The 13046-nt window shown below is 43.2% G+C and overlaps 1 protein-coding gene across 1 annotated transcript; it reads right to left on the reverse strand.

Annotated features, from left to right (window-relative positions):
- Positions 1 to 50: 50 nt before the first annotated feature.
- WDR76 (WD repeat domain 76) lies at positions 51 to 12858 on the reverse strand. Its single transcript, XM_069798731.1, has 13 exons — positions 12732 to 12858; positions 12024 to 12371; positions 11098 to 11190; positions 9431 to 9486; positions 8469 to 8589; positions 7594 to 7695; positions 7464 to 7507; positions 7222 to 7375; positions 5228 to 5380; positions 3587 to 3801; positions 2925 to 3077; positions 1287 to 1340; positions 51 to 438 (listed from the first exon to the last, which is right to left on the reverse strand). Exons 1-13 carry the CDS (start codon positions 12798 to 12800, stop codon positions 183 to 185), a joined length of 1818 nt encoding a protein of 605 aa, XP_069654832.1. The 5' UTR covers positions 12801 to 12858; the 3' UTR covers positions 51 to 182.
- Positions 12859 to 13046: the final 188 nt, after the last annotated feature.

Here is a 13046-nt window from a genome sequence, read left to right on the forward strand (position 1 = left end):
TTGGTACAAACTGTCATAATTTATTTTAATTAAAGAAGAGAATGCCAAAAGTAGTTTAGAAGATTTATTTTAAAGCTTTTAAAATACACTTTTGTCCTGAGAAAATATAGTTAGCTTAGGAACAGCTTAATACAGATTAGACAAATTTAATGCAAAAAAAAAAAAAATCTGAGCCACGTGTTTTATTCTTTGAACACGTGAAGGCGACCACTGGCGTTGCCACCCACCAAGATGTTTTTACTGGGATGAACCACATTAATGGAACACACGGAACTAAGGAGGTCAAGGTTATAAAAAGAGTGCAACAATTTTCCAGTATCTTGGAAGACTTCTATTTGTCTTGGTCGTGCCATACTGCCCACCACAAAGCAGTCTTCTTGTTTAGGGTCCCATATTGCTCTGAACCTGGTTAACCAGCGTCCGGTGTTACTGTTATGTCTTCAGAAAAACAAACAGGGAGAAAAAGAAAGCTATAAACATTCCTCTTACTGAATTCAGTATTTTTAAGTATTGTCATTTATGTCCTCTTTGCTTAAACCCCTCTTCCTTGCCTTCTAAACCATCAGCACTTTCACACACTGGACAGATGATGCTTCTCAGATCCATTCAGTGGATCACTATCCTGTGATGGGTGGGATGGGACAAAGAAATGCAATGGAGTAAGACGATAAAGCAGAGGGCACTTTGACTTAAGTGATTATTAGTCAAAGTAGTTACGCTTCATGGTTGCGTATTTTAGTAAAAATAGGACAAACATGCATCAAGCCATTCAATAAATTGCAAACTAAGAATTTTCAAGCCAGTCACTCATCTAGTTCTAGCTCCTTAGCAAACCAACCTTGACAATGACTCGCCCTTCTGGAGCACAAAGGTATTTTACAAGTGGCGAGACTTCACTCAAAAACATGCGCTTTACTGTTAAGAAGTAACCTCTGATATTTAAAAAATGCACAAAGAAAAAGCATTCTGAAACAAAACACATTTCAAAAGTCACAAAATGGTCTGTTCAGACGTTAAAACTTCCCTGCAGACTTGACCGACTCAAAGCAGGCTGTGGCCCAGTCATGCTTTACGAACAAAAGCCAGTCGGCACCCGTGAGGACTAGGGCAAATTCTCAGGCTGGAAGGGTACTCGGCTGCTCTTGCTTCCACAGCAGCCAAAGACCCCGAGGCTGTCTGGAAACACAACACCGCGTAGCCTCTGCACACCCATCACTTGTGCCACAACTGCACTTGAGCAGAACAGCCATAGCGTGCTGTCCTCAGCCCCAGTGTGCTTGGCTTACCGGATGGTACTGAGAACTGTGACTGTCGATGACAAAGAGGTGGTGTCATAGACCCTGTAACACAGAACAGCATGTTAATAAAATGTACACGTGTTAAAAAAGGTGGCCCTTTCCTCATAAAACACAGATCAGACCACACAAGATTCTGGAATATAGTAACAAACAGCACACAGACATCCAACTCAAATATAAGCACCAACATTCCAACTGCAATTATTAAATTTGCTTTTTGAATTGGATTTGCTTTTAGCTAGAATTGAAGGTCATCCTTTCTGAAAGCTGTTATAGGAAGGGAACAAGAATGGCTTGCTAGGACAAATGACAGGCTCCTCTACCCCAGTATGCTGTCCATTTAGTCACTGCACAAACAGGCTGCCCAAGGAAGAACACAAGAGAAAAGAAAACACACAAATGTGAAATCCCGCCACTAACAGCTTCCAGTGCCAGGACTTCCTCAGGCAGGCGTGAGCTCAACTGACAGAGAAACCATCAACAGATCTCCCATTCTGGGCTCTCCTTTGCCCCTGAAAAACTTTTAGGACTCCACCCTCCCTGGGGCAAAAAGGTCAATGAGCTGCTGAGTTAAAAGCTGCTTTCTTTTTTCTTTGGAGTAGACAGTGAATAAATGAACCTCTTTCTGTTTTCTGCATTCTGTCGAGCACAAATATGCTGGTTTACTCATATCCATTTTGTACTCTGATGCCTGCTCTGTTAGCACCAAGGATTTACAATTTTCATAATGAAGCCTACTACAGAGAACAAATCTTCAATTATATATAGTAAACACATCACAGGAATGAAAGCATTACAGCAATGCAGAACTCACACAAAAGAACTCTTTCCTGTGTATGTGGAAGGTGAAGAAAGAAAATCAAATTTCCAGACAAAACATAATGCTGTAACCACTGCACCATATTCAGATTCTTTCCAGAATGCATGTATTTACCCCATCTTTTAAAAACACATGCAATCTGTAGAGTAGAAGCCTGATTTTCAACCTGGCCTTAACTGGCGCCCCCATTTCGTACCTGCTATTCTCTGATACAGTTTAGGACTTCTAATCATGTACATGGCAAATATGCGGATACAGTCAGGTATTTACATGACTAGATTACCTAAATTATGGTCGCAAAACTGCAAAGTAGAAAAAAAACTAGATCTCTAATACAAAACAACTCACAGCAGTTTAAATTATCAAATGGTAAGACTAGTTACAAAAGAGCTGCTATTATCATAATTTTAAGTATCAGCAGCTAAAAATAAATTCAGTTTCAAAACGTTTCATATTTGTATTCATGAGCCAGGGTTTTGGCTGGTTTTTGTTTGGTTGGTTTCGGGGTTTTTTTTGTTTGGATATGTTGTTTGTTTGTTTTTGAAGACTAACAGTACCTGTATATTTTTCTGTTCACTGTTAAATATTCTTCAGGAAAATGAGAATCAGGAAAAAAAACCAAACAAAAAAATCATTAAAAACAACATTAAAAATGCCAATGCAAATAAATCTTTATCACTTTTAGAAAAAGTGATAAAGACAGAAAGCTCTCAATGATGGGTAATGCAGATAGGACCTAATAATAATAAAAAAACCCCACCAGTTGACATTTTCCATAAAGACTATTCCTTCCCGTGCCGTCTTACCTCAGTTTATCATCAGCACACACCGTCACTACTCTGTTCCCGGTTACAGGTGAGAAATACGCAGAAGCAACACTTCTTGTGTGTCCTTTAAGAGAGCTCACAGGCTTGTTCCCATTAGGCTTCAGGTATCGAACATCATAAATACAAACATCCCTGCAATACACACCACACAGAATACTTTACAAGGTGATAGTGAAATAATTATTTTTATTATCCATTTACCAAAAAACTCTCAAGAGACACTGCAGGTTTTACATGAGCTGCGTTTAGAACTTTATTTCAGCAGTGTATATTCACTCAAACGGCCAGTGGTTCCAAAGGATTTTGAGAGCACCAGAACCAGCCCAGACCAACAGCTCATTAAAATCCCTCTACACTGTGATCTGTCAAAAAACAGTGACTCATAAGACCATTTTGTACCCATTACCAAAAGGTGAAGGAAAGTCAAAGCATATCGCATTTTAAATCCTGCTAAGAACTAAAAACTTGTTTTCTAAAAAGATCCAAAGCAGCTCTGACTATACACCAAGGCTCTCAAATTGTCTGCCTCATCAACAGCTGCTCCTGCCCTCCAAATGTGTCATTTATAGCTGACTTCAGACACCAATGCAGACAGAACACTGAAAACACAGAATAACTGCAGTTCATTTTGAGCTACATACACTGAGCCAGCAGCAATGAAATACTGTTTATTCACTGGATGAACATGGACTGTCCTTGTTCTTTTGAAGCCAATGTCTGCAGAAAGCTCTGAAGATGTTCCTGGGGTCCGTCTGTCCACAACAGCGACACTGCCATCCCAGTCTCCTACTATTGCAGTGGAGGCATTATCTTCCAAAAAGTCAAAGGAAGATAAGTTTTCTTCACTTCTGCATATCTGAGCACAGAAAAGGTCAAATGTAACCAAAACAATACAAAGAGTTATTCTTAATACCCAAAACACTCTATGGGCTGTAGATTTCATGCTTTCCCTTTTTAATATACTAAAAATACTAATGAAGACTACCTAAGTTGATAGCTCCAGCCTTAGCTATCCATGTAGGTAACCTTTCTGTAAAACTGGTATGCTTTCCACAGAGGAGATAATTAACCATCCAAAACAAACTAGCCACAACATACTCTTGCGTTCTCTGTTAGAACTCTTAAAAGACACTATCACCTCTATGTTGCAGTAATCCATCAGCTGTTATCCTCGAGTGCATACTGAGTAAGGATTAATGATACTGTTCCTTTCTCCAATGCTCCAGGAACCTTTAATTGGGTGCAGAAATGTGAATTTGGCTTCCTATAATTTGGGAGGTCAGAGTCAGGACATCAAGCCACCTTATCCCATGGCAGTTTCCTCTCAAAGCAGCAATAAGCCACAAGCATAATAACGCTGCAGGAAAACTTCCATATTCCAGCTCTCTAGGTGCGCAGACTCTCCCCATTAGCAGTTGTATTCTTTCCAATGGCAGTAATACTCCTAGAGGTATCACAGGTATCACAAGGCTGTGTAAACTGGCATAAGGTCAATGGAGCAGGAGAACAGCATTTCTCTTCCCCCACGTCTAAAGACACATTCTTGCAAGCATTTGTCTCAAACAAAGAGTCCCCCCTGGACCTTCCTGTCCTCTTGACCAACCAATTGCAGATACTTCCCAAGCAGCTGGCCTGCCTCCAACCCCACCAAAATTATGGTGCCTGTAAGGGCTGGGGAAAAAAGCTTTAAACTGCTGTAAGCTTGTTATATTTTCCAATGTTGGAGAGCTGATCAATGCAGAGGCATCTGTCAAAAATAAGCAAACAAAGCAAGCATCATGAAGCTCCTCAGTTAAGCTGTCTGGCTCACCATGGAGACAGTCATAGCATTTTGCTCACTTGAAGCCTGAAAAAAGCAAAATCAACTCATGCTTTAAGTTGTTTTACAATGTTTATTTGGGGCGGGAGGGAGTGTTTGTAAGATTTAGTTCTTTAAATCACTCTCGTTTGTCATTGTTAAAAGGTAATGCTTTTGAAAAGAGGCACATATTGCTTAAGTACAGAGATATGAAATTAAATTCAATAATTGCAGCTGTCTCTGCAGGAAGGAAATTGGGAGTACCCAAGCTGTTACTATGTTTATTAAGTAGGAAGCATCTCCGTATTTTTATGATATTAATTAAAGGTTACTTCATGTGTCCTTGTGGAAATGGAATCTTGAACTTTCTTGTTAACAAAACAACCAACAAATAACAACTTGGGTACGAGGAGACTAAAACTTCACAGCAGCGCATATCAAGAGATTTCCAAGGAGTCTGCAGCACAACCGTGGGAACACTCACCTCATCAAAGACAGCTCTAGTAACATCACCACATCGCAGACTGTCATTGCTTAGAGACAGCAAGTGCGCAGGATTAAATGGAGAAAAATGCATGCAGGTGACTGGGTAATTGTGTGGAATAAAGACATGTGCTCCTTCTTCAGATTTACAGTTCTGGAAGACAATTGAGATTCAATGGGCAGAGATACTAATCACTGTAGTAATAACTACTATTATTAAATTATTAATAACTACTCTTAATTACTGCAACTTTCAAAGTAAACTCTCAGTTTACTCAAATGTTCTTAGTCTGCTCTGGATAACTGCATGGAGGAGGCAGTAGGGTGCTTGATGTGTGGAGACAACAGCACAGATAACACAGGCAGCAGGACTGCTTTGGGGCACAGCGTGCCCAGGCTGACATCTTACTGGAACAAAGGGAGTTTCACATCTGCTTGGAAGAGAGAACTGCCCTCATGTGGACCATTCAACACAGCACTGTTAGGCTATGGCCTCCCTCCTGCTACCATTTTCACCACTATACAAGTAACTTAGCTCAAAAGGCCACTAAGAATTTACTCTCAGTTTCAGAATTCTGTTTTCCAATTAGGAAGAGCTGCAACTTCTACAGTCATCAATGCTGTATCTGGCTCTTTTTCACTGACAGAATTGGTTTCTCAGTTACCACAGCTGAACACCTTGCTGAGGATCACATGTATGCTTATGCCTTTACACCAAAATATGTATGCATTAGGTTACTTGGAACTCAAGCTAAATTACAGTGGCCCGAACCAAATGTAAAGCATAATCTCCTGTATCTTCTCTTCTAATTTTGGCATCATTCAAGCTCTTTTATTTTCAAAGAAACTGAATAGACCATTTTGGACCAAGAACCGATTCATTCCACAAAGATTACTCTGCTCCCAAACTTGTTCAGGTCCAACTCACTTCAGGAAAATAAAAAAAAAAAAAAAAAAAAAAAGAGCGCAAGAGGGTAAAGAGTAGCTTTAACAATTCTAGGCTTCCACTGAAACATCTCTGCAAGGCCACAAAGAGAGCCTGCAGCACTTGGAGACCTCAGCCTCCCCATCACCAGATCACACTCTTTGACAGGTAGTAACCGCAGCTGCAGTCAGAGCTTTCTAAATTGGATGGAGCAGTTTAAAACTTCTTTATAACTGAGTAAGAGTCCCAGAGCTGAATTTAGTTGATCAGTTTCCTGAAGTTGTCAAAACAGAAATTACTTGAAATTCAAGAGGTTAATGGCATTGTGAAAAATGAAAAGAAAATCTGCACATGTGTGAACTTCAAGCAGCTGGCTTGGATGACACACAATCAAAGCGGAGCGTTCAGGGTGGGGGAAGTTACAAAGGTGTAAGTCAAGGACATGAATAAGGATTCTTGCTGCAGGAGTAATTAAGGCAATTCAGAAACAATGGTGAGACTATCTGCAAAGCCCTCAAAAATTTTTGAAGTGCCAAAAGCTAAGCTATTTTTGAGAGACAATGTATGTAAATACGTGCCAGCATATATATTGGCATAGCAATTTTTTCTCTGCTGTCTGGAAAAACAGTGACTCACTGCAGCTACCCCAAATTTGTACAAACTCAAAAAACAAATACTTGAGCATCCATTTCCCCTCACTCTCCAAAACCTAGTTGTGGTATTGCTACAAGGGTACTGTAATTAGATCCTGAATCTCTCAACAGTGAATTGCAATTTTAACCCTCACTGATAATATTATTTCAGCTAGTGATCCACTTTCTTCCATGCTGCCCCCAAAAACTACCAGTGCAACCTTTACTCCCATTAAACCTGGGCTTGCCGAGGACCAAGATCTTTCAAACAATTCTGTGAGCCTCAATTTAACAGACACCCTGGCATTATCTGTAAGAATAGGACAAGTCTAAAATACCATCGCAAGCTTGACAAAAATGACAGTCCAGGCTGTGCTCAATCTGTCCCTGTCCCACAACAAACAGCTCTGCCAGGTGAAGAGCGCTCTAACAACTCACCACATTCCAGAGACCGATCTGCCCAGACTTGTCTCCAGCTGCTACAAAGATGATGCTTTCAGAAGGATGGATAGCCATAGAACACACTCGGTATTTCACAACCTTTTTAATGTTATCTTCACTGAGGACCATGCTGTTCAGGCTGTCTTCATATCTAGACAACATCATTAAAACATTAGCTATTCATGAGAAGAAAGAAGGACAAGACAATACCCAGTTTTTAGCTGCTGGCTTCAGATTACCTTTTCATGTCACACGTGCGCTTTTCAGTATCATTAGCTTTCATCTACAGATAGAAAGGAAATATTTATCAGAATTAGAACCCAAGCTAAATTATGTCATCCAAAAATAACTAATTGTAAATAATACCACCTCACTTATCCTCATCCATGTAGTCAGTAAGTTCTCTGCCAATTTACTGTTCCCCATCTGATCTTCTGGAACCATTGGTAAAGGTCCGGCTGGAACTTGAGGCTGGAATGACATTAGCAATTTTCATAACTCAAAACAACTAAAATTACAAATAGGGTGAATTGTTACTTTCCACACACCGGATACTCTTGAGAACACATCTACGACAATACAAGAAATAAACATAAAAAAAAAAGTTTGTACCAAAATCTTATTAAAAAGATAAATATAACTTTACTGAACACAGCAGCAAAGACAAATAGCTACCCTGTGTTTTTTTCTCTCCTTTCTGATACTCCAGCAAGGCTGATCTTCAAGAACTGTATTAGCAATTTAGCTTTATTCTACAGCACCATGGAAGACCTAAATTCCCATCTCTCAGAGCAGTAGAATTTTTACTTGTTGCTATACAACTATGTCAAAAAGGTAGTAAATATTTCAAAGGAAAATAAACCAGATCAAAAGTTACAGTGAAATAACAGTAAAACAGAGTAATAAAACTTTGAATTTAAAGCTGCTCCAATCTACAGGCTATTGAAAAACGCGTAACATTTTACCTCAGGACCCTTCTGATCATCCAAAACTGCACTATTTCATAAACTTAAGTCACAGAACATTGACTAACTTTCAGAGAGAATATGGGAAGCCTGCTATTCAAGATGCTTGAGGATGAAAGAATTTACCTTTTATTATTGCCACTGTGTAACGCACCTTCCCAGATGTCTGAAGGTTTTTACGATAAGCTCAGCAGTGACAAGTATTATCAGTCAACTACCGGCACTGTTTTTATAAAGCTTCTGTGTATACACAGCTCCTCTAACCCTTCCCCATCTTACATATTCCTCTGCTTCTGGCTGGGCAGGCATCTTAGGCATTGGAATTCCTGACGGCTCTACTCTTTGTAAGCGCATAGATCTTCGCCGTACTGTTTCATCTTCTGCCTTTTTAGCCTTAGCTCTAGAACAATTAAAACATTTCAAAAGTACAGACACAATTAATAACCTAAGTCCTCTGCATTTAAGTACAAGACTACAGAGCAGGTTCACACGTATAGCTCTAACACTTTGGCCCAGACTTACAGCCTAACTATTTCTGATTCACTTTAGGAGGGTTGTGATTACTTTTTCCTTCAGTGAGAGCAATGAACAACAAAAAGGGCACTTTGCAAGGCACATAGATGTATTGTATTTTTATTTCACTTGTAATACATCCTGCCACTGTCACTTCTCTTCCCAGCCCTCCCTATTTATAGTTCATCCTTCCACTCACTGATCTAGTCATCTTTTTCCTCTTTAATCATATATCTTATTCTTCATGTGGACTTAAGCTCATTTTTCTGCTTTGCCTGGCACTGCCAAATGTCTTTTCTCCTGTACTAATCGGTTACCCTATCTCTTGCATCTAGTTCTCCCCCTCTCTTTCTTTCCCACACCTTTTCCTATCATTTGTTTTCATCATTTAACATTTCTTTCTTTAGCCATCATGCAAAAATATCATCAGAAAAAAGAAATGCACTTGAAATACCTTAATACAAATATCACAAAAAGAACAAATTCTGTAATTTGACAAAAAAGATATTAATACTATCATTTTTCTTCCAAAGGATGGCAGAAGAGAAGCATTACCTGTTCATGAATTCACACAGCTTAAGATATCAGTTATTCAGGTTTAGCTTTATAGGGAGACTCCTCACTAGCTCTCCCTCTTTGCAGTATGAGGTATGTACAGATGGAACTGCTAAAACGGCTACCACACAATGAAAGAACAGCGATACAAATCTCATATCCAGTTATTTTACCTTCTGGTGACACGAGATTGTCTTTTAGTTGCAATTTGATGAAGTTTTGCAGCTGACTTAAAGAGAAAATAAAAAAGATTAAAAATACATATAGCATAAAAGATTAACCTGTAAAAAATACAATTATGTAAAGGCTGCAATAAACTATATCGTAATTACTTATAACAATAATAAAAAGGGATTTTTAAGAATCAAGCTGTGTTGTGTCCACTTTGCTTCCATTTACCAGCAAGAATTCCCTGATTTCTGTGTGCAGGAGCAGAGCACAGTCTGGATGTCTTGCAGCCCTTCTCTTCACAGAACAAAGAAAATACTCTAAATGCTATGCACGAAACACAGAAAGACTTTTAAAGTAGAACCTATAACCACAGAGGCCTCCATTCACAGCGTCTTCTCCATTACATTTTGAAGACAGGCATTTAGTTAATTTGGACTCCAGAAAAGTTTAGGCATGTCCAGCTAAGACCACTAAGACCACTGCTCCACTATGACTCCTGCCAAAGCAGCATGAACCCTGCCATGAAAAGATTTACCTGCTTCTTGGGTTTGGCAGCCCATACTGGCCAGTGCTAATGGTAACTGAGATGACTATAGCTCCTTTTGCTAGTCTTCACTACTCTGTGGTCAGTGCTGCGATTACAGTCAGACTGCCTAGCCTTTACTGCCCTCCCTGAGGATAACTGGAAGAAAAGGAGTTATTTTTACTCAAGTTTCAGTCTTGGTTGTAAGGAGTCTTACTGCCTACTAATCAGGCTCAACCATGTCTTGCAGCTTGGTATAATGAGCAAGCAAGCATGCAGCCATTCAAGGAAGTAATTCACTCACTAGCCAGAAAAGGGATATATTATGAATTAAAAAAAATAATAATGTAAGAGAATGAAGCAGTGCAGAAAGAAGAGCAAAGATTTGGATCTACTCATGTGATAGCATTTGAAAAACCACTGCCTTAACCTTCTAGACAACTTCTCCAACATGACAAGAATTATGACATGCTTGTGTCCACCCAGACTTGGCAGAACAGGGGGAAGGACTCCCCGCAGGCTCTTCCCAAGAGCCTGTCCAGCACAGGGTGGTGAGCTGAACCCTCCCAACAGCCCGAGACCTGCTACCTGGTGCCTCACAGGCCCCACAACCTTTCAGTTAGATAACCAGCTCACCTGCGTGCACTGCATCTAAAACACAAGAGCTCGATGCCCTCCTCGGGGAACGCAGCACACAGGAAGGGGTGGGAGCACAAGTTACACAAGAGAGCAGGATGCTGCACGTACCGTGCTCATGCTGCCCAGAACGCACACACTCGCCAGCACTTTCACGTGAGCATTTTACCCAAGGGTCACCTCATCTGGTGCTGCTGGGTCCGCAGTGCTGGGACCATGCATGCTAGCACAGCTGGGTACTGCTGGTACGGAATAGCCTATAAGTGGAGTTTTGCTTTCTTCCTTTTTTGTAAGCTTAACTGATGACTTCTCTTCTCTGGAAAAAGCTAACTAGCAGCACAAAACCCCATTTTTTTATCTTGTCAGGGCAGTCCTGATGTCTCAGGAAGTTTTCATGGCTTTCCTCACGCACTTGCCACTGTTAGGAAAGGGTTTCACAACAAGAGGGATGACAGAACATTTATTACACTTGGAGAGCACATTTTGGTGCTACTTAGAAGCTATACAAACCTCATGCAGCTTTAAAGCAGCAAAGAATTTAGCATTTTCCGTAATGTTCTTTAGTCTTTTCCTTTCATAAGCTGATAACTCTGAGTATCCATCCTACGAAAAGAAAAGCCAATTACTCTTCATCGTACAGTTACATGGCCTGCAAGAGATGTCCCAGGCTTCTGGGAAGCGAGTCTCTAAATTGATTCTCTAAATTATTTAAAAGTGTTTTGATGTATTTGTAAACAAACGAAGTGAGGTGATCCCATATCAATACCAAAACTTGTCCATAGGTACTAGATTGCATTACAAAACTTATGCCTAGCATTAATTCTACAAAAAGGGCAGTTCACCAAAATCTTGCTAGAATGAAAACAATACTGAAGTGACTTAATAAACAACTTAAAACTTCATCAATACAGCAAACATCGCACATAAATGGCATACAGTCTTAGACGATTTTTATCTTTTATAGAGGAGAAGGTGGACTTGACAAGTCGAAATGATGATTTAAATATAAAAGAACATTGGCAAAGCTATCATATGTCATGACTCTATCTATCCATAAAAGCATCTGGAAGACAGCTATTGACAGCACAAGACCACACCAGTGCTTCTGCTACCAGGTTTTATACACTCTGACTGATAGGAAGAACATTTTCTTCATCCTTTAGGCATTCTGAGAGGGTAGAATGAAGTTCTATACTGCCAGTCAGAGAAGTTAAAAAGAAAAAAAAAGATTACATAGAGAGGAAAAAGACTGTCAGACTTTACTTCTACAAACGCGCGCCTTGAGAACTGCAGAACGAGCCCCTTTCCTTCGCTGCAGCCAAGGAGCAAGCAACTCCCGGCTGGCGCCTCCGCTGCTCTGGGGAAGCGGCTCGGGGCCGGGGAATCCCCGCAGCGGCGCGGACACAAGCGGGGAGGGTTCCCCCGCGGGCACTCACCGGTAGAGCCTCTGCCCCGTCGCTCCCGTCGCTCTCCGCATCCCAAACGCCGTCCAAGCCGTTGCCAGCCGGGCTGCCCGCCGGCGGGGTGCCGGGGGGCGAGGCCTGGGCCGCTTTCCGCGGCCCGGGCTCCAGGCAGAGCTTCTTGCCGGCCGGCGCCCTGCCCTCCGCACCCCCGCCGCCGCCGCCGCCGTCGCCGTAGGCGCCCAGCAGCCGCTTCTGGGGCAGCCGCCGGCCCGCGACGGCGAGCGGCGTGAGCAGCACCCGCAGCTGCCGGGACGCGCCGGCTCGCCGCTCGCCCCGCTCCGGGCTGAGCTGGAGCTCGGCGATCCCCGTCGGGGTGGACTCCTGGGGAGGGAAACCGGGGGCTCGGCCGGGATCCGCAGCCCGGGCGGCTCCCGCGGTGCCCCCGCCTGACGCCCGCCTTCCGCCTTCCCGCCCCGCTCCTCACCAACGCCGCCCCAGCCCCGGCCGCTCTCCTCACGGCCCCAGCCCCCGGGACCCTCTCCTCACGGCCCCGACCCCGGGACCCTCTCCTCACGGCCCCGGCCCCTTCCTTCCTTCCTTCCTTCCTTCCTTCCGCCCGCCTCTCCTCTCCTCTCCTCTCCTCTCCTCTCCGGTCCCGTCCACCGCTCCCCGCCCCGGCCCTCCGCCAGCCCCGGGCAGGCAGCTCTCACATCAGCTCCCACTTGCCCAACCGCCCCGGACCTGCATCCGCTGCCGGGTGCGCGGCGAGAGCTCCTCCGGCTCCAGCGTACCGGCCTGCGAGAGCGCCATGGCGGGCCGAGCGGCGGGCGGGGCGCGGGGGCGGAGCGGCCGCTTCCCGCTCCGGTCGGGGGGCGGCCTTCCCGCCCACCGCGCCTTCCCGCCAAGGCAGCGGCAGCCGCAGCCCTGCCCTCGCCGCGGGCACGGCACCGCGCCTGCCTCCCTGCGGCCCCGGAGCTGCCCGGCTCGCCTCAAAACCCCGGAGCCCGCGCTGGCCCCCGCCCTTACTCGTAGGTGCGCTGGTAAGGGCTCCGAGTC

This window comes from Haliaeetus albicilla, chromosome 12 (genome assembly GCF_947461875.1).
Source record: "Haliaeetus albicilla chromosome 12, bHalAlb1.1, whole genome shotgun sequence".
Lineage (NCBI taxonomy): Eukaryota > Metazoa > Chordata > Aves > Accipitriformes > Accipitridae > Haliaeetus > Haliaeetus albicilla.

Coding starts and splice junctions, on each gene's coding strand:
- WDR76 (XM_069798731.1), bottom strand. CDS start 12,800: ATGGCGCTCTCGCAGGCCGGTACGCTGGAGCCGGAGGAGCTCTCGCCG. Junction 3,802..5,227: donor CTAGAGCTGTCTTTGATGAG/GTGAGTGTTCCC, acceptor TTCTGTGCTCAG/ATATGCAGAAGTGAAGAAAA. Junction 3,078..3,586: donor TTCATTGCTGCTGGCTCAGT/GTATGTAGCTCA, acceptor TGTGTATTGCAG/GGATGTTTGTATTTATGATG.